Here is a 21,533-nt window from a genome sequence, read left to right on the forward strand (position 1 = left end):
AGTAGTGCAGAAACTGTGAAAGTAACAGCAAAGTAACAGCACCCTGGGCTGCTGCCAAAACCACCCTGCGTAGCTGTTAGGATGCCAACGGGGCAGAATACGGAGTAAGAAGTTGGGAAACCTTGATTTCCTGACCTCTGTTTCTCTTATGGCTCTCAGTTTCTTCCATCCATTTGGGACACCAAATTTCTCAGTACCCAAACTTCTCCATCCATAGAATATGGACACTTTCTGATGTTCTTCTTTGAATCAGTGCACGTATTCTGAAACTGTAACATGCTGCTTGCTCCCACGTCAAAGTATGATAAGCGTTCTTTCCGTTAGGTACAGCTGGATAATAACACACGATACGGAATAACATTTGTAAACATGAACATAAATTTGGAGATGCAAGCTTTCCCTTTGTTTTTTGTTGTCGTTAAAAAGGGATGTGTAAGAAATAGCTTTTCTCTTTTCTAGTTCTCTCTGTATAATTTTTCTCATTAGAGGACAAGCTCCCTCCAAGCTCTTCTTCACACCTTGCATTAGCAGAAAAGCTGCTACTGAAACACAGGAAATGCAGTCTCAATGCTGATGTGCTGGGGCTTTCTTCACTCCAGTTACTCCTCCTTCACCAACTGGCTGCTAATTACCTCAGAATAAAGCTTTATAAAGGGCAATTTGAATCATCCTTAAACTTTTGGTGCAGGCACTGATTTTTCTCTATCTTACTGGTAGTCACAAAGGGTGCATTGGGAACAGATGAACCCCAGCAGGTTGTCCCAGCCAGAACCAAGTGCTGGTGAGGGACTGCTGTCAGAGCAGGGCAGATGCTGGGCTGTTCAGTGTTACCCCATGTGTGCACACAGTCCGTTCTGAAACCCAAAAGGGCAGGTTAGTATCTCCTAGTTGAGGACCAGACACTTGCTAAAATTTTCTTGCCTTTCCAGCATAACCACTGGATTGTTCATGCAGTTCAGTGCATTCTCTGTGCAGCCCTACGTCCTGTATGAAGGATAAGGTGACACTCCAAATTTGCATAGCTCATGGAAAATCAACAGTAAAACACATTTGCCTGACTTGCACTCATTTACCCTTGCTTATTATGTGAAATTGATACCACCAGAAGAAACAAGGACTTGGGGACACCTCCAGACCGGCTGTGCCATACAGAACATGTACACCACCCAGCCAGCTTCAAGCTTTTCAGAAGCAATTTGGAAACACTATTAAGAATGAAAGGGAAACAATGCACCCAGTCCAACAAACAACTATGCTGAGATGTTCAAAAACAAAGCTACGTGGGAGTTGGGGTGTTCTGAACAAGTGCAAGCTCCTAGAAAACCACATTTCACAGAGCTGCTGAGCTACTGAAGAACTGTTTTGGAGCACAGCTACTTCACAGAGCCTGAAGCAACCCACATCTGGTTTGAGAGAAGTGTTTGCAGCAGCAATGCTCACCCTCAGGTGGAAGCACAAACCTCAGCTGACATTGTGCCTCCAGCCAACCTGCAAGCCCCATTCTGAGCCCTGCACTCTGGTGCATTAGTTTTATTCCATTTTCTTGAAGTGTTTTGGATTTTTCCAAGTATTTTTCAGTAAAGCTTGCTAAAGCACAACAGGTGAAACACCATGGAGACAGGAAGCACTGACCAAAGCTACAGCAGATTATTAAAGATTAGAAAAAAACATGCTTTGCCACTGATGTGCTCCTTTGAGGAAGCACGGTGCAGCTGATGCCTTCCAAGCAACAAGGCTGTGTGCACAGGAATAATCATGAGCCAAGCCTTTCTTGCTCATTTCCATCTAAGGTTTTGAGAATACTCTTAAGCAGTCACTAAGAAGATTGATGCTTAGCCCAACTCAAAACATATTACGGACTCAAAATCGTGGCTTTTAACACCTCATGGTCATTGCAGAGCATCTGGAAACATAGTTTGTTGAATGCGCACAACCCTGGGGGTGTTCCAAGAGCCAGAACCCATGCAGAAATAGAAATACACTGTATTTTTAAACTGTGACACAAAGTATTTTCTTGTCACGTAGCTGCCCAGTTCAGTATGGGCTTTGAATCTGCACTTATTCAATTGGCTTTCCTTTTTCAAGAGCCCTAGGAATTAAAACAGCACACTTACCAAAAAAAGTAATTGCAAAGGCTGGGCAATGCGTGTAGGACTGCTTCATGAGCAGGAAAAAAATTCCACTGGATGGCCTCACAGACTCAGAAATGGCTGCAACAAACACTACTTTTCTGTTCTAAAATATCTCCCTGCAGAGGATAATTTGAACTTTAAAGTCACATGGTGAAATCATAGGTTTGCTAAGCATGCAACGTGTACGGTTTGAATGATGTAAACCCAGTTCCTGTTTCCCTTGCAGAACTGAATGTTTTTGTAGTCAGCAAGCAACTGGAGTTTTCATCGCGATTTATAACAGCCAAAGAAGTTACTGTGATATACACACGCTGCTGTCTGCATAAATAGAAAGGGCTACATCCTCCAAACCGTAACTGTAATTCATCTGACTACTCACAGTGGAAGTCTCAGCTAATTGTATCTGTGGAGCATTTTCCTGGAAAGGTAAGTGCTTTATCTTACTTCGGATATGCGATGTTTTATTCATCACCAGAGGATCAAATGGTGAAGCTGTGGTTGTCTTTCACAAAGTTTTTAATGTTTGCTTCTTTAACAAGATTTGAACGAGCCAAAATGAAACAGTGCCTCTGAGAAACACCCTCGTAAAGCTGAATAAAGCCGAGCATTAAACAGAGTGAATCTGACAACTGCCTTCTGCTAACTGCATTACTCCCACTGAACTGACACGGACAGATGATGAAATCCCATTCAGTGGTGTGGATGAGGGACTCCACAATTCCCTAGGAGCAGTCTGCTGAGGGATGGACGTTTTTGGATAATCCTAACAGCGCTGTAAGGGTTCTATAGGCAGGAAACGCATCCGCAGTGCTGGTGTAGATTATGCTCAGTTATAGCTGATTCATATTCTGGGAAAGGGAAAAGAAAAGCATTCAGTTTCTCAGCAGTCATGGTTAGGATTTCTGAAGTCTTTAGCCTCAAATACTTTCCAAAGCGTAGGAATTTTGCACTACAACAAGAAGAAGGTGGCATTTCAGTGCAATCATCTTATTTTTTTCCCACCATTTGGCAGACCTAGCCAGAGCAGGAAGGACAAATCTACACGTGTGAACCCCCCACCCCCAAAGCGCCAGCGTCGCTTCTGCGGGGCGGTGCAGCCCATGCCCACTCACACAAGGAGTGCTGTGTGCACTGCTGGACGATGGGGGGAAAGAATTTTCTCCTCCTCTGAGCTGCTGGCAGACCAACTGCCCTGCCCAAGCTTTTTATAGAGGGAGAGCTCAGCTGCCAGCAAGAAACTCCCTGTTTTAGGGACTCTTCTTTCTAGACTTTAAACAAACAGAAGTTTCCTTGAGACCAAGCTCTCCAACCGCAGCAGTTAACCATCCATTGCACGGGAGGGTAAGAAAGCAATGGAACCTTGCAGACTGGGTCCTCTCATTACTGAAAGCTGCTTTTCACAGCTTGCTATTTTTCCAACTACTTGTGAACATGGTGCTCATTTCCTCAGCTTCACCTGTGGGAAGTGAAGTAGAATGCATGAGCTGTGCTTCAGAAAGTGGAAATTAAATATATTCACTTCAACCTCTGGCACAAAAGGCATGGTGGACACAAATGGGGAAACAGTGCCAGAGACAAACCCCAGAGAACCAAAATTGAAGCTATATGAAGGAAGGACTAACAGTGTGCAAATGATTGTCAAGTAAAACAAAGTGGGGAGGAAACAGAGGTGAGGAAGAGGATGGGCTTTTAGAGAAAGGCAGTGCAGGAAACCACAATGCAAACAGCGTGTTGTGACTTTCCCTCATTAATTAACCCGAGGAAAAGGCCTGAGTTCTGCATAGCTTCCATGTACGAGAGCTCTGATGGGATATTTTGGTAGTGGTCTCAGTCACCAGTGCCTAAATAGAAGTGATGAAGTCAGTTCTCCCCTGATAAGCTGAGAGGAAGAACTCATTCACATCCTGAGGCATTTACAGGGCACAATGGCAGCTCCAGGAAGCAGAAAAGGACCCAGCCCAGCAAGCACAGCACAAACGTGACGTGCTATGAGCAACCACATTCAGTTCAGTGCAAGGAATGAACTTAGAACATTGGGAACGTTTCAAAACCGTCAAGACTTAGAATTTCTAACAGTTGTTTCCTACGGTAGAGAAGCACTGAGGCTGAAGGGCTCCCTAAAGCTCTAGATACAAAGAGATGCACAGAAAGGTTACACCATCTGTCCCAGTTTTATTCAGCCCCAGATGCAGGATGTGAGGGATGGGGGGGCTGCTGGCAGGGCCTCAGCCACAGGGGCCAACACAGCAACTGCAGGAGGTGACGAGCAGCACTCCTTGCTAAGAGCCATTTCCCCAAGAAGGTACAAGGAGACAAGACATGGCAGAAAACAAGCAGCGTTAGGGGATGGTGTCATACAGCAGGAATAGACATCTGTGTGAGTGCACTGCAGAGAAAAAGCACACCAGTATTAGCTTGCAGGAAATATCAGACACGTTTGTTTGCAACCATGGGCACACAAGTCTTTCCTAGCACATCCAGAATGCAAAACTGCCATTTGCTCTCCTTCAAATACTTAGTGAGGCATCAAAATCAAATAAGAGAACAGTCTGACATTACCATTGTGACTTTCTAAAAGCAGAACAGAGACAGCGCTTGGAATAACTTAAGAAAGAGTAACAATCTGCATTATAAACTTCAATCTTATTTGACTAGCCTGCAAGGATTTCAGAATATACTACAACTGCTAGCAATGATCAACAGAAAATGGAGCTATTTTTCTTCTGCACGAACACTTGATTGACTTCCAGCAAGCATCCTGCACGTACAGACTGAACACCACAGAGCTGCCAACAGCTCAGTGCTTTGGCAAGATTTTGGTAATATGGATAATTTTCTGGAATTTTCCATTAAGACAATGCATCCAGAATTTTTCCTTTTGTCCAAACTTTAACTTCTACAGTTGCAGTATTATTTTCCCCTGAATTGAAATTCAATTAATGAAGGAAATTAAAAAGAAATACCTTCAAAGATGAACCCAGTAGCAGAACGAAAGTCAGATCCTGAGCGCATTTCAACAAGTTTTGGCACCTTGTTTTTCCTGCAATCTGGTGGAAGGCCATATGATTTCCTGTGAAACCTGAAGTTGCTTCCTTTGTTTCCTTGGCAATTCTGCTACTCTGAGATGCTGTGCAAGGCCAGTGAGTGCAGCCTGGGATGGAAGCTGTCAGGAAGACAACAGAAACCTTCACAGAGCCAGAACTCCATGGAAATACTTGGTTCTGCATCAGGGCCAACAGGACTGGAAGGTGACCCCTGGAGACTCTGGCAGGAGAGCTGCTCAAAGCAGAAGTGTTTCTTAACCTCCTGAAAGTACTGTGTGGGATGCTGGCTTCCCATAAGAGCAGGAAGGTTTCTGGGGATGCTCAAGTGGTTCACATCCTCTGCAATCCTGGCACTGGATCAGGCTATGCTTCACACCTCTCTTTTAATGGAAAGTCAAAATTTGACTTACACTGCTTGCTTCACTGAGTATTTAAGAAGGGATGCATTACAGAAGTCAGACATTGGTGGCCTTCAGATTTCCAGGCAATGAAGAGAAATTGAAGCAGCAGATGGAGGCCAGGAGAAGGTCTGACAAGCTCTGTGGCTGCAGTGACTGTGTAGAATTGAAAGGTGAGACAGGCACATTCAAACATGCAGGTCAACATGAAAGAACAGCCATGGAGCCAAGGGGAGCGGACTGCATGGCAGCTGCTTGATTAATGAGGAATTTACTGGTATTTAAAGCCCAGCATATTGGGCCTTATCCTCAAACACTTTGCATCTAAATCTACACGGACCAAAGCCAACTGCTCCTCTGTGGCACAGAACTTCTCCATGCATGTCCTGCATTCCTGCCTGGAACAGCACCTCCAGAAAGGGAAAACTGACTTCAAAGAGAGGGAAAGAACGCTGCTTAATCAAAACATAACTCTATGGTTTGATAGAAATGCAATTATAATTACATAAGATTATACATATACACTTAATCAGAGCCACTTCGATAAGTCAACTTTTTGAATTAAAGTATTAGAATTCCAATTTTGAGGAGCGATTAAAAATATCAGCAATGTGAAGTAGTGTCAGAGGTAACAACACAAACGAACTGCCAAGCAGCATTAAGGCACTGACTTATCTATAATGAGCACTGCCTAAAAACACCCGTATATCTTCATGAACTTTCACCAATTTAAAGTTACTTCCACTGTAAGAGCTAAAATCACCAGAATACTTGGAGGAAAGATGCCTTAAGCACAGCTGCGAGTGTAGCACTCTTGTTATTAATTGTTACTGAGTTATTTTCCAAACCAACCTGCACAACAAAGTGTCTCAATTTTGCTTTTAATGGTATATAAAACATATATACATGTATCTACTACACTGGGTTTTTCTTGAGTACATACGATGTTTCCCTACGAAGCTTATGGGCTTCAGATGGATCCTGCGAACACCAAGAGGTATCACAATTACTGTATCAATACATCCCAGGGTCACTGAGAGCCAGCAGCCCATCCGTACTGCTGTTAAATCTCAGGAGCTCAGAACTCAGCTGCAAAAATCGTTCTATGGCAGAACTTCATTGGGAGGCTTATGATGCACTGCTGATCATTTTCTCATGCTTGAGCACGTGCAAAAAATTTCCATCAAAGTATGTAATGCACAAATGAAAAGCCATTAACACCTGTTTCTCCTTCCTTTTCCATTTCAGTTTCTAACTTCCCCGGGCAGGAACAAGCAGGTTGTGCAGAAAGGATGAGCGCTCACAACATGACGTGGATCAGCTACCCAAGCAAGAGCCTGGCTTCCACCTCCCTGGAAGAAATTGAAGCATTCATAGCTTCACAAAACATCATATCCAGACTTATGCACTGTTACATTGCCTTCTTTGTGCCGACAGGGCTGATAGCTGGCGTGTGCATTTTGGTCATTTTCATAAAGAATTACGTGCAGAACAAAGCCATGGAACACTTAGACCCGCTTCTCCTACACTTCACCATCAGCAACATCACAATGATTCTGTTGTCATTCACAGTCATCAACAGACCTGACTACACAAGAGTGACCCACCTGGCCTGCAGCGTTCTGTCATTTCTGTTCAACTTCAGTTATTTCAGCTCTCAGCACTCTTTGGTGCTGATGCTTCTCATGCTGTTACTGAAGAGATTTCCACCAAGGACTGCTCTGAGCACAGTAACCCAGCGCCCCATTCTGTGCGTTGGATGCGTACTGCTATGTGCCTTCTGCTTGGCTCTGACAGAGGCAGTGCTGGTTGGCACAGAGAACTACCACTTGGAAACAGACTGCCAGCTAGATCCATTATTTGCATGGCCTGAATACGAGATCGTTAAATTCACCCTTGGATTCGGAATCCCATCATTTCTTCAAATACTCTCTTTTATCACCCTCCTTGCTAAAGAAGCCCCTGCTGAAGCTCCAGCCTTACAGCAGCACATCCGTGCTTACCTTGCTGTGTTCATTATAAGCATAACTACATTTATATGTCGTCTATTTTACAACATTATGATTCTCTTCAGGACAACACTGAAATTACAGAAGAGCATTGGAACTCCAAAGGATGAGCTCGTGATGAACATTGCTGAAATAGTACTGTTCTCTGAGAGCTGTGCTAGCCTGGTACTCATCCTCTGTTTGCACAAACCATGCAAGGACAGAATACTTCAAGTCATACGGAGCTGCCGAAGGGCACCCAGCACCCCCAGCCACCTCGACATCCCAGTAACGCCCACAGGCCCTGAAATGATGTCTCAGTAACACCTGCTCTTCTCAGAGCTCTCAATCTACTCCTATGGCTTTTCTTCTTTGTAAAGGACAGTTGTTCTTCCTTTTGATCCCAAACTTGGACTATCACACAGCTAGCAGGACTGATAAACATGTATTTATCTGCTATCTGCAGTGACCTAGCATGTAGAAACATGCAGGACTTGGGGGGCTGTTCTTATGTGCGTGTAAATATTTTTTCATCTCCTTCCCTTGCACTTTACTTCAAAAGCGAGCAGAAAGTATTGCAGCCATAGAAGCATGCTTCTGTAATAGAACCAATGCCTTAGTGAGGATGAGCACCAAAACATATCCCAGAGCAACTTGGAACTAAGGTAAAAATCTGCAGCCAAAGCATTTTCTCAGGTTTGCTTCCTCTTTGGACTGGGATTTCTTGCCCTGCAAGCCACCCATATTTTTGTAACACTGCTTAATTCCAGTAACAACAGCAGTGAAGCAGGGGTTAAGAGTCCATTACAATCCCAAAACAGTGATACTGCAAGTCTATTTCACAGCTTGCTTGTACCATGTATGCACACAGAATGGGGTTTTCCTTCCTTTCTTTTCCTGTTTTTCTCTTCCACACTTGCTGGAACCTCAAAGGTTTTTATCTGAATTCTTGCATGCACAAAAACAAAACAAAACAAAACAAAACAACAAACCAACAACACAAAACCCCTCAAATTAATGGAAACGTTGGCCCATAAAGAACTTTGTGTCCTTTCTGAGGCACTGAACTGGAAAGATGGACAGGATGGCTAATTAAAACTTTGTGCAAGAATGAAAGCTTTTTGTTAAAGTATGCTCAGCTTCAGCTCCGCATTACGACTTCATGCAATTATTGGTTTAAGCCATTCTTGATGAGTTCATTCAGAAGTATGAAGTCGCATGCCTTGAATAGTCACATTCCATTATACCTTCACTAAAAAAATAAGAAAAACCAGGCCCAGAACAGTGGAACTGCTTTTAAAAAGGCAAAAATAAGAACAGCCCCAGATCCAGGCAGAAATCAAGGCTTTGCTGGAGATAGGAGAGGAACGTTACATATTTGAGATGAGAATTCACAGAGAAATAGTGCAAAATGGAGAAAGAAATCCAAATCTGTGCATCCCACAGCAGCCATGGCACTGCAGCCTATGGAAGCAGCCACTGGTGCAGGCAGAGCCTCAGGTGCAGGGCTGTGATGCTGGCTGTGAGAGCACCATTGCTGTAACCCAGGTGGGCCCAGAGCCCTTTTACACGTTTGGCTTCAGTCTCAGACTTCCTTCCAGGGAGGAGAGAACAGACAACACAAGGAAGGCATGGGGCTGTTCTGCATCTTGGATAAAGAGGTGGAGTTGGAGTACAAGTTAAAAAAAGAAATACAGAGAGGTGATAAGCAGGGCTCAAGTGACCTGAAGGGTCTGTAAGAAAAAACACTCTGATACTTAAACACGTTTGTGTAGCACTGAAGGCAAAATTCACCTGATCAGACATGGCACCTGTTCTATGCTAAAGGAAGGATGCTAAAGGAAGCAAGAGATTTTATAGGAAAAATCTTGGAAAGTTATCTTGATAAGGTTCAGATCTGTGTGCAGTCAGTGCAAATTGGAAGGGGCTGCCCGAAATACAGCAAAGTGGCACTGATCCACCAACAGGAACACGTTCTGCTAGGATTGCCAAGTGGAAGACTAAAGGACATCTGCCCAATGTAGCGTGCATAGATCTGGAATGTATTTACATGGCTCTAGTCCTGAAATAGAGTCAGAGTCATGAATTCCAGGACTTCTATCATGTGCAAAGAGAGGGCAATCGTCCCACCATGACCATAAGGACCAACTTTTCCACAAGATGTAAGAATCAACTGGTGAAATATCTGCACTGCATTATGTCAGCTTGTTCTCCCACTCAGCTCTGCCCCACTGCCAGCACCAGCAGATGGATAAATAGGGAACATCACATAGAAACAGGGCATTATTAGACACTGCTCAGAAAATACGTAGATAAGAATCAGCTCTTCAAATACAAGAGTTATTATATAGTTGTGAAAGGATTTCTCAGATGACATCTGAAGTTTCGCTTTGCATCCGAGGGAGTTTAAACAACAAGGTCTGAACATCAGCCCTGCAGAGAGGAGCTGTAAGAGCAGCACATCAGCAAAGAAAGCTGACAGACTGAGCGAAAGGATGTGTCAGAAGATGTAAGCTGTTTATTTCAGTTCAGGCAGAGAACATCACACTTACACAGCTAAGTATGTTCTTTTCTAGAATGGGAATTATGCACAAAGGATTCTACTTTATTCACTGCTTCCATATATTGAAAGGATGAAAGAATAAATATTGTATTGTTTCTGAGTTCTGTGTTACTGTTCAAGGTGCCTGAAAGTAAACCCAGCCAGCAAATGCACAGGACCTGGTTAGAGAACACTGGCTGGGCCCTGGGAAGTGGTCTGATGTGAGCAAATCACACCATCCTGCAGGAGCCTGGAGGCTCAGCACAGGTAGCATGCATGACAGCACTGCAGCGTTTGGCTCAAGCAGAACCACATCAAATATCTCAGAAATAAAGCCTGTGGGATCGACTGACAGAGCTGACACTTGGAAAAGAGCAAGAACCACTGCTGCAGAGCTGTGAGTGCTGGGTACAGCTCCTGCTGCTGTCTGTGTGATGTGAATCGGTGTGCTCTGGTCTCTTCCCTCTCCTCAGCTGCTGCATGGGGACAAAAAGTATTTTCTGCATGGCTGGTGATATTGTCATAACGTCTACATACAGGAAAAGACTAACTGAAAGGCAGAAAACAAAAGGAATCAGGGGAGAAGAGGTTGAAACGTGAAACAAAAATCCAAGCTCTCATTAATATAATTCATAGCAATACAAAAACTGTTTTGTTAAATGGTTCTTGATAAAGTTACACAGAATTGCCATTAAAATTCAAAACAATTTACATGTAGTCCTAGAGGAGATCTACTTTTGATTCAGCTAGAACATGGGGGTAGATACCTCTACCTGCAATGTGAAATGGACAGAATTAGTCCCAAAAAGCCAGTATAAAACAGGCAAATTTGTGGTAGAAGAGCAGCTTTGGCTTGGATTAACAGTGATTATTTTTAAATGATTAATAAATTGAAATGCTTTTTTTTTTTTTTTTTAAGAATAAAATTAAATCTGCCTACTCTCTCTTTTTTTTTTTTCCCCATCCATACCAGAAACAGCTTTGCTGCCCACTTTCTTCCAGGCTTCACCCAATTCTGAGCAGTACGTTCCAGAAGAAACACAGCACAGATATTTTTGTAGCCACGCTGTCAAAAATAACTAATGCCATATATTGGAAATTTGAAAGAATGCTTTATTTCTGTTCTGATAGCACACACATCTAAGACCAGCTTAGATGAAAAAAAAACACCAAAAACCTTCAGTTCCAAAAACTAAGAGAAATGAGCAGGCTGCTGAAGGGTGAGCATGCACTTCTGAATGGGTAACACGCTATAAAAAGATTATGTAGAGACTAAAGACTCATCTTTCCCGAACCAGCTGGCTCCAATCTGATGTGGTCCAATTGCAAAACAACATCTGAGCTAAAGAGAGACAGGATTTGCACAGTTGAATCATAACTTGAGCTGCTACACCCCTATTTGTATTGCTAAGGCCAGCCTCCAAAGCATTTGAATTTCAAACTTATAGACCCAGAAAAGGCTCCAGCATCATTTGTGTTGACTTTGAGGTAGCTGCAGGTCTCAGCATGGTGAAAGCTCAAGCAATTTAGCCATAACAAGTATGCTATGTAACTTTTACACCATATACTTTGCACAAACAGTTGATTCACTAAATGCCAGGTATGAAAGAACGTGTTTTGCTTCCGTAGTACTGTAATCCTTATTCTCTCATTTAGGATCAGTTAGTGACAACTATGAAATCCTTTCATTTGGACAAGTGGAGAGGCGAAGCACCCAGGAAGGACTGCCAGACTGCTGGAGTCGGAAAGGATTGCTGCTTTGTGAATTCTATTTTATCACATCTGGATGGAGACTGGAGTGCTATGATGACATCCTCCACTTTTACATCATGTTGTGGTCCAATTACAGAAAATCTGGATGTGTTTCTCCTCTCTTCGAAGTGTTTTGCAACATACAGCGCCAGAAAAACAAAAAGATTCTACCAAACAGTTTGAATGGGTACAAGTGCTGTCCCTGCAAAGGCTGAACTTTAAAAAAACGTATTTTTAGTAAGAAAAATGCGTTCTCAGAATAATTGGCAACTAAAAAGGCTGAACAAACAAACACACTCCAGGCAAGGTTTTCTGCAGGCACAGAACACAATCATTTGTTCCAATCCAAACTATGCTTGATTACGTGCAAGAAAAGTAGCGATCCTGTGACTGGTCAGGATAAAATCCAGAGGTACTGCAGAGGAGGGCAACAGCTCCAGGCAGATGTCACACAGTGGATGGATAAGGTCACAGGTGCTGCTCATGCTAACAGGATGATGAGACAGCCCTGGAGGGGGAGTTCCATCTACACGCACAACTTGAACTTTACAGCAGCATCTGTTCCTCCTCCACTCACCTCCCACTTTGCTCTTCCTCTACTATCACACTCCTTTGGTAACACAGCAGTCCTATGCTGACGCTTGCTAAATTACCTCCAGCAGCCTATATTACCATACTATCCTCACTCCGAGCCTCTTGCTACACCTCAGCACAACACAATCACACCAGTGCTCCTTCAACACAATGCAGAGCCAGATATGTTTATTGAGGCATATACAGCGTTTAAGAAGTTGACTACTGCAGATTTAAAAACAACTGCCAGGAAAAACACTAAAGGCTGGATTACTGCAGCAGGACATGGCAGGAAGGCTAGCACACCAGTTGCTTCCATGCTTGTTCTCAGCAGCGGTTGCAATAAGGCACAACAGGCAAGGCTGTAATACTGTCACAATTCAGTTCAATATACAGATCACGGAGGCACTCGTTATGAAGTCCTATGGGATATCAGCAAATGAAGGAGGAAAAGGGACTGAGGTATTCAGCAGCTGTTATAATTTGTTGTAAGCACTTTGTGACCCTTTTCAATGGGGAAGTGCTGAACGGCGAGATTAAGATAGATTAATCAGTAACAATCACTTGATTGCATAAACAAGAGCCTGGAGATGCTGTCATTTGTTTTAGGAAACAAAATTCAGAGAATTCACATGACCGTCTCATAAAATATTTACTGAAACACAGAAGTCACTAATTACAGTGTAATCATATCAGACGTGGCCTCTTCTTATGCTTCATAGCTCTCCTAGCAGGAGAAACAGCTACTTCAGGGCTTTTTCAGAAGGACATTTCCTACCTACACTTGAAGCGTGGCAGAAGGACACATTTCTTGTCCTAAATTCAAACGAGAAAATCAGCACTGATAACTGCATTATACATTCTGATAGCAAATCAGCTGATGCTCGCAGTTAGAAAACCAGGGGCAGACAGAGCAGCTGATTGCTGGAGCAGGACCCCGACATAACAAACATGAACACCCAGAAACCACCTCTAGGCATAAAGGGAAACACTGATCCTGCTGGCCCTTACAAGATCAGTGCAAGTTCTGAAGGACAGAATGAAGCAGACGAAACCACATGATCCATGAGCAACAAGAAAGACTTTATAATCCTGCTCTTAGAACAGAGGAAAAACAGCCCATCAAAGCTGGTATCACAAGACTTTCCAACACGACAATTACTGCAGTCCTATAACCCAACCGCAGCTCTGCACTTCTCAAAGCAAAGCACTCTAAGGCCCTCTGTCCCCATTTCCCCATCAGGAAGACTCCAGAAATCCATCTGTGTGCACATTCTCTTCAGCTAAGCAGCAATGCATTCCCAAACCATCCACAAACAGTCACTGTGCAGGAACAACGACACGATAACTTCATGCCTCTGAACTGATAACACTGATTTCTTGGAACCCCAATGCTGAGATCCAATCCATTTTTTTAACAGCAGCGGAACATCGCATCGAAGCACGGCCTGCCCATTAATGACACTTAACTTTAAGTTAGCAGATCAATATCACCTTAAAAAGTGAACCACGCAAAGACAAAATTGCTCTTTCAGGAGAAAAACACATTTCCTTTCAGCCTTCAGAACTGTAGCCACCAGTAGGTGGTGTTTCTGAAATGTCAGAGCACTTCTCCCCTACAGATGAAATGCAAAACTCCACCTGCACTACTGCTGCTTTTCATGCAGGACTCCACGCTCACTGCTGCTCCACATTCACTGCAAAGAAACCTATTTCATCCGAGGCCCTTTGAGCAGAACGATTCTACCACGCGTCAAGATGACAACACACACCTGAAAATGTAAATATACAGACGACACAGGACTGACTCGCAGGTAGGAAAATGGAAATCTGTAAAGCCAGTTTAGTAAATGACCCTCCTTAGCTGCTAGATTTCACTCCATCCAATATTTTCCTCTTAACTGTCCCGGGGGGTTTAAGAATATCTTGTATAACAGAAATTGTTGCTTTGTGTGCGTGTAAAATCGGCTCAGTTGTGACTTGCAAATGCATCTCTTAATAATTGATCAGCTGAGCTCTAGGTTTGAATACTCTGCCCTGCCTGCAAAAATGCTGAAGGCAAAAGGAGAGCCAAAGGAACGGTATGCAAAAGAAAAGTGACAAATAAGAGACAGCAGCTGCGTGAGTAGATGCAGCAAAAAAGAAACCAGCAGAAACAGGGTTAATTCCAGCCCTATGAGGCTGTTCAGCAGCACTTTGAACACAAATTAGAACAACCCTGGGAATCTATAAAGCTTGTTTTATTACCAAGGATGTGCAGCAAGATCTGCATTTTGCTGTCGTAATCTATCCTTTATTTAAGGCATTTTAAAACAGGACAGACTTTGAAATGATGTTTTCACTGCTGAATTGTCAACAGGTGACATTCCCTGCAGCTCTGCACACCTAAAGGCAAGTTTATCCTGGCACGGCAGTGGAAGTTGACACATCCATTAAGTGAGTACCTGAACGAGAAGCAGCCTTCTGCTGTCTGCAGGAAAACCAGCTCTGGAAAAATGGAATTAAGGTAAAAATGAAGTGTTTCACAGTCTGGGGTTACCTGTAACGTTTGCAGTAGCTTGGGTTTCAGTGGGCTCTCAGACTTTACTGAAGCCTGAGCACAGGGCTGCCATGCAGAATCAATTGCTTTGACTCATAACTTAACCTTCCTTTTATTTACAGCATTTTACTGCCTTACTCAAAGATAAAAGGGTGTTACATGAAAGACAGTGGTCCGTGCTAATCTGCTTGAAACAAACACCAAACCTTCTTCAAATACATGTAATTTCACATGGATATTTTAGCATGCAGATTTACCTTATGAAAACGCTTCAAAGCACAGCAACAGTGACAGCGAACTTACAGCTCTCACTGGGAAGTAAAAGCTCTTTTGATTCAAGTATCTGCTGGCTACTTCTAACAAAATGAACACATTGAAGCAAACTGAGGCGTGCCTTTCTGAATACAAATACTGTAAGGCTCCTTCTCCATTCACGGTTTGCTCCTTCTGTGCATCAGCGCTACTTGAAATCATTAAAACGTGGAACTGAGCGCTAATTTTACCAGTTTTGCTGGTAGGATGAAGGTTAAAGCAATTCAAAATATTTAACGTTTAACACAAGCTACCCTGGGTTACCATTTCCATGCTATTTGTGTAGCATTTTATTTAAATAAACTTCCAGCAATGCTCCGAGTCCACAGCATTCAGCGTTCACAGGAAACAAATAGGATTACCGATGTTTTCATTCCCTTCCAGAAATCAACGTAGCATAATTAATTGCAAAGAAAAGCAAACTGATGTTGGTGTAAATCCATGTGCTGCTTATACTACCTTCATTTCTAAAGTCTGCATTCCCTTCCCTCTGCAAGCAATAGGAACCAACTGCTGTTCGTCTCCGCTGCTTTCTCAGCCACTCTCCTACTTATTAAGCTTACGAGCTGCTGATGAACTGAACACACACACACACACCATACGCACATGCAATATAAACTTTATATTCATAGACCCTCTTCATTAGGCCAAATTCTCCCGTTTGATTTCTGTCTTTCCACATATTCCAACACTGAATGGTTTACGATTTATAACGCCCTACCAGACCTACCCTCACAACACAGTATCACCTCCAGCTAATTGCAATCCTTTTAACAGAACCGTGGAACATCCCTTCCTACCCGACACTTCCTACAGCCTCAGCTGCACGCCTGAAGTTAGAAGCAGCACACTGTGCGTGGCAGAAAGCTGCACTATGAGGTTAACAGTATTCCATTTGCAAATTGCAGGTCCAAGGATGTGCAATGAGTATTAACGGAACACAAATGGAGCTAGAATTCTGCCATCTTCCGACCTGCACGGAGGAGAACTGCTGATGAAAACCTTTCTTTGAAATGATCCAAGTACCATTATGGTAAAAAGATCCCGACGTGATCTTACAGCGTACAGGAACTGCAAGTGCTCTCATCTGCAATGCATATAGTGTCTTGTAAGAAAACAAGAAAGAAAGAAATGTACTTCTTGTACTGTTGTATTTCAGTCAATTTCAAGTCTAATTAATTTGGCTTCTGAAGAATTTGAATTTCCTATTTATAAGTGCGGGCTTTCTTCCATTCCAAACAAAATGCTTCCGATTCACTGCTTTGAAAACACCCCAAAACCTCATCCTTTTGGCATTACTACCAAACTGTGAGTGCTGTTATCTTTTGTGCAGGTATTTTAACCATGGAAACCTACTCTGCCTCAGTCCCACCTGTCATATGTAACAGCACAACTTTCAACCTCAACGGATCGCATCTGTGTAACGAGAGCCTGTCTTCTAGATTAGCAGATAAATCAGAACACCAACAGTACATTATTGGGCTTTTCTTATCGTGTCTTTACACAATATTCCTTTTTCCCATCGGTTTTGTAGGAAACATTCTGATTCTGGTGGTGAACATAAGCTTTCGTGAGAAGATGACTATCCCAGACCTTTACTTCATCAACCTCGCGGTGGCCGACCTCATTTTAGTTGCTGATTCTCTCATTGAGGTTTTTAATCTTGACGAAAAGTATTACGATATCACTATCATATGCACCTTTATGTCTCTGTTCCTTCAGATCAACATGTACAGCAGCATTTTCTTTCTGACGTGGATGAGTTTTGACAGATACATAGCACTGGCAAAAGTAATGAGGTCCAACCTATTTCGCACTATGCAACACGCCAGGTTGAGCTGTGGTCTCATATGGATGGCATCCATTTCTGCAGCACTGGTGCCATTCACGGCTGTGCACTTACAACACACCGGAGAGGTCTACTTTTGTTTCGCAGACGTAAAAGAAATCCAGTGGCTAGAAATAACCCTGGGGTTTATCATCCCCTTTGTGATCATCGGCCTTTGTTACTCATTAATCGTTCGAGTCCTTATAAAAGCACACAAGCACAGGAGCCTTCGCCTCCGCCGACAGAAGGCTCTTCGAATGATATTCGTTGTGGTCCTGGTTTTCTTTATCTGCTGGCTCCCTGAAAACGTCTTCATTAGCGTCCAGCTCCTGCAAAAGAAAAGTGAGCCCTCCTCGTCCAGCAGCCCGTCCTTCAGACACGACTACCCTCTCACAGGACACATTGTGAACCTGGCAGCTTTCTCCAACAGCTGTTTGAACCCTTTAATTTACAGTTTCCTAGGGGAAACCTTCAGAGACAAACTGCGGCTGTACATTGAACAGAAAACCAAGATGTCCACGTTACATCGGTTCTGCCAGGCTGCCCTGACGTCTGTCATCCCCGACAGTAATGAGCAATCCGAGGTCTGATTTAGGGCTGTTGTGCAGAACGTCTGACTGTGAAGCTGTGCAAATAGTGAACAAAATGCTTACTACTAACAGCAAGAAGCGTGCCTGCCTGTGTATATATTGCACTGCTCTACTGAGCGTGGAAGGTTTATGTTCAGAATGTTTTTATGACAACTTTAATGTAGAGGAATATGCTATAGTCAGATTTATATTTAATTAAGAGCAGGATTATTAAAAGCTGAGCACTGGAGGAGCTTTATTTTATATAATACATGCATGAATGATAATATAGAAGAAAATTTTATCAAGCTAGGAAGACTCCAGATGTAACTTGATTATCGGAGATGTTGTTTTGCTGGTGTATAGAAGGCACTTCCACTTAAACAACCAAACTGCAGTAAGAGTGGGGAAAAATCATTACAACACATTGATGTGGAGATGCAGAAAACAGTTTGATTTTTACCCAAATGTGTTAAGTTAAATGGCTTTGCTTTTGAGAACTATATAGTATTATCATCATTGTATTCCAGCATGTCTTCCACAATTAACTTTTTCTGATCTTAATACAATCTAGAATGGTGATGAGCTTTCGTCTCATAAGTCTGATCTGCTGTTTACATCAGCGCTTGATCAAAGCTGTAATCATCTGTCACTGTATGGTTCATCTCAAAGAACTCAACTGCAGTGAAATGTAATGCTGTGCTCTTCTGAGGATTCCCCAGGACAGCATTTCTCAGGATGGATATAAATGGGCCTTTTGTCAAAAATGCAAGCACATATATGTGCACCCATATCTCCCTTCAGACTCAAACAGAAGTCATGTAAGATCTGTCTCCACTTAGCAGACCCATTCAGATGGTAGAACAACATCCTGTGGCTTTAAAGCAGTCACATTCTGCAAAAGACTGCCAAGAATTGCTTACAAAAATGAAAAAGCCTCTTTTTTTTTCTCTTTTTTTTCTTTTTAAAGAAGAACTTCTGCAAAGGTGAACATATCAGATCTGCACTTGGTGCCCTGCCCACCCCACCCCCAGAAAGCACAGGTCTTGGGAACCTTACAATGCACGTTGGTTGCTCTGTCCATTTGAAGACAAACGATGCTAAGAAAACAAACGTTAGCTAGAAAACAACAGCTTCTAATTTCTTTTAGAAAAGAACTGGCTTTTAAATCTGGATGACGCTTAGCGCAGGTTACTGCTGAACTTCCCCAGAGGAAGCCATAAAGTTCCTAGAGATTTGTGCACAAGGTCATTAAACCGTCACACACTGCAGCTGTGAAATACACAAACTAATTCCACCTCTGTGCTCACCACGTCGAGCACCAGAACTCCAGAGAATGCGACGATCTGCCCCACTTTCAAACATCGCAAATGAGCCAATTAGCACACTAAAGGAGTTTTAAAATGCAGACACTTAAAACCATGAGTAGAGTATTAAGCAACAAAGGAAATGGCGATTGCACTCATATTTCTCACAAAATAGTCATTTTGATAGTGAAGCTGCAGCCACAAAAGGTTTGACCTGTGAGCAGAGGCCCCAAGATGATGCTGCATTGGAACTAGCTGGATGTTCCTGAAACAACGAAATAGGAACAGCACAGAGGAGTTTGCCCAACAGCTGACCACTTCCAAGGGACTGTTAATCATCAGCTAAGGAGAAATTCCCATTTACTCCCATCTTTCTGGTAGAACACTAATTATATTTTCTCTTTGAAAGATACAAGCACTGCCATGCCTTCTCTGTACGGAAGCTTCTTGACAACACAGAGCAGCAAATCTCATGCTGCTCCAAATGATACATATGTCCATTTTCCCTCATTAATTTCACCTTTGGAATTAACAACAATCATCCCAGTCCCAGACAGACACCCCTGTGACAGACAGCTCTTTCAAACAGCACAAACAAAGGAACAGATCACACTTCCAGCAATGCATTTCCATCGAGCCCCAGCACAGCATACCAGCTGTGGGTAATCCCAGCACTTTCCACGAATAAACCAACTTCTCTTAGGTTGCAGCAGTACAGTTTCCAGAACAGAATTCCTCCATCCAACATCCCATTATATGGCTAAAAGCACATTGCACACCTGAGCTACCAGAGGAGCTTCCTGCTGCTGGTATTTTGGTTCAGGTTTACGAGCGGTACCTGAAATGACTAAATTTAAACATGCTATTGTAAATAAATGACAAGTGTTGTCCCAGGTGAAAAAATGACATCTCTTCACAGAAGCTCGTGGTGTTTTTTTCCTCTAATGTGTAATTCAATCACACAAAGTTGCTTTCACTGCATCCTTTCAGCAGTTTGACATTTACTACATGGTGATTGTGCAGGCATGAAAAGCAGAGACGGTCAGTCTCGAGATGAAGTCTGTTTAATTTGTGAAAAGCATTGATGATGTGAATGTGGCGAGGAATTTGAGTCAGTGGGTCAAACAACCCCAGATCCTGCATGGGACAGACGAGATGCAGAGAATAACAGCCCCTTCCTTTCCCCTTCTGGTCCACACAAAAACCAAAGGCTCGCATCCAAAAACGCTTCACCCATCCATTCCAAAAGGGAACAGCTGCTACAGAGCAAATTCAGAAAGCAAAAAGCAGAAATCTTGAAACACAAACGTCTTCAACATTGCTTCTATCAACTGGAAAAAATACCACCTCTTCTTACATTGCCCTAATGTCACCAATTGCTGTAGTTCATCAGCTGTTCATTAACACTGCAAAAGGGAGGAGGTTACCTGGATAACTCTGAGCGGTTAGGACCTTTGCTTTCTATGTGAAAATGTGGTTTACAGGAGGTGAAAGTATACAGAATTCAACCTTGAGCATGATTTAATTCCATTTGAACTTGTTTCTACACAAAAAGGAGAAACAGATGCACACACAGAAGGCAGGTTTGAATGTTAATAGTTATTCATGAAAACGGATCAATGAATTTACTTCATTTTGCTTGAAAACAGGGGTGTGATTTGAATTGAGGGGACTCTGCCCTTCCCTTCCGATCCAAAAGCCTCTCCCCGCTCATTCAGAACACTGCACAGATGTTTGGGACTTCCAACACAGAAGAGCACAGAGCTAAATTCATGGCTGAATTCAATCAATCAAATTATCTCTTTGCAACAAGTTTACTCTCATGTTACCAATTACTCTTACAGCAGCCCATCACTACACAGCCAGACACAGACATTTCTCGTTCAGACTGTTTAGATTAAGCTATTATTATTATTATTACATTCTGTTTATTAAGCACATCTCCAATAAACATTTCCACCTCAGAAATGCATTTTATCTTTTTTTTTCTCTTAATGTTTCATCTGCAGTAACATATGATAGGGAACAAGCCATTTTTAAGATGTGTGCACAGACAACCTTGCCTGTACTCTCAAACTCTGCTGTCAGAGAGGTTCACAGTGACAGGCAGTGACCCGTGCCATGAGCTGCATCTTACAGACACACATCGGATTTGAAAATCTGAGCACTCCCCATTCATGTTTATAATTTTGATGTCTTCCCTACCATTGGAAAAAATGGTATTTTCCAAACTATTTATTCTCCACTGACATACAATACATGGAAGTTTTAGCCCTTGCCTTTTAGCTTCCATTTCACCACACAGCAGTGTGACACAGCCAGGAGCCAAGAAGGAGCAGCTGCAGATTGAGCCAGCCACCCAAGCTGACAACAAGAAAGCAGTGCCTTCTCAGGACCTCAGGCCCTGCAGGATCAGCTCACTGCCTTTCACTCAGCATCTCGCTGCTGCCTTGGTTATTTACATCACACAGCTCATTCCACTGCAACAGATCCAGAGATGCTTGTCTCAGCCTCATCAAGTAGCCTGTGTGTTTAGGAAGGATTCAAAG

General features: G+C 42.9%; 3 protein-coding genes and 1 long non-coding RNA gene across 4 annotated transcripts in view; 3 read left to right on the top strand and 1 right to left on the bottom strand.

Moving 5' to 3' along the window:
• The window catches only part of CUNH7orf50 (chromosome unknown C7orf50 homolog), a 97,395-nt gene that overhangs the window by 65,688 nt on the left and 10,174 nt on the right, over positions 1 to 21,533 (bottom strand). The window lies entirely within an intron of this gene.
• On the top strand, positions 2,337 to 8,673 carry LOC122176367. Its single transcript, XM_042864811.1, has 2 exons — positions 2,337 to 2,558; positions 6,823 to 8,673. Exon 2 carries the CDS (start codon positions 6,867 to 6,869, stop codon positions 7,884 to 7,886), a length of 1,020 nt encoding a protein of 339 aa, XP_042720745.1. The 5' UTR covers positions 2,337 to 2,558; positions 6,823 to 6,866; the 3' UTR covers positions 7,887 to 8,673.
• On the top strand, positions 13,890 to 16,340 carry LOC122176371. The gene is made up of 3 exons (XR_006177704.1): positions 13,890 to 14,243; positions 14,789 to 14,935; positions 16,189 to 16,340. It is a non-coding gene; the product is annotated as an uncharacterized LOC122176371 (long non-coding RNA).
• On the top strand, positions 16,509 to 20,965 carry GPER1 (G protein-coupled estrogen receptor 1). Its single transcript, XM_042864810.1, has one exon. It carries the CDS (start codon positions 16,625 to 16,627, stop codon positions 17,696 to 17,698), a length of 1,074 nt encoding a protein of 357 aa, XP_042720744.1. The 5' UTR covers positions 16,509 to 16,624; the 3' UTR covers positions 17,699 to 20,965.

This window comes from Lagopus leucura, unplaced genomic scaffold (genome assembly GCF_019238085.1).
Source record: "Lagopus leucura isolate 7727_CA_CO unplaced genomic scaffold, USGS_WTPT01 Super-Scaffold_760, whole genome shotgun sequence".
Taxonomy (NCBI): domain Eukaryota; kingdom Metazoa; phylum Chordata; class Aves; order Galliformes; family Phasianidae; genus Lagopus; species Lagopus leucura.

Coding starts and splice junctions, on each gene's coding strand:
- LOC122176367 (XM_042864811.1), top strand. CDS start 6,867: ATGAGCGCTCACAACATGACGTGGATCAGCTACCCAAGCAAGAGCCTG.
- GPER1 (XM_042864810.1), top strand. CDS start 16,625: ATGGAAACCTACTCTGCCTCAGTCCCACCTGTCATATGTAACAGCACA.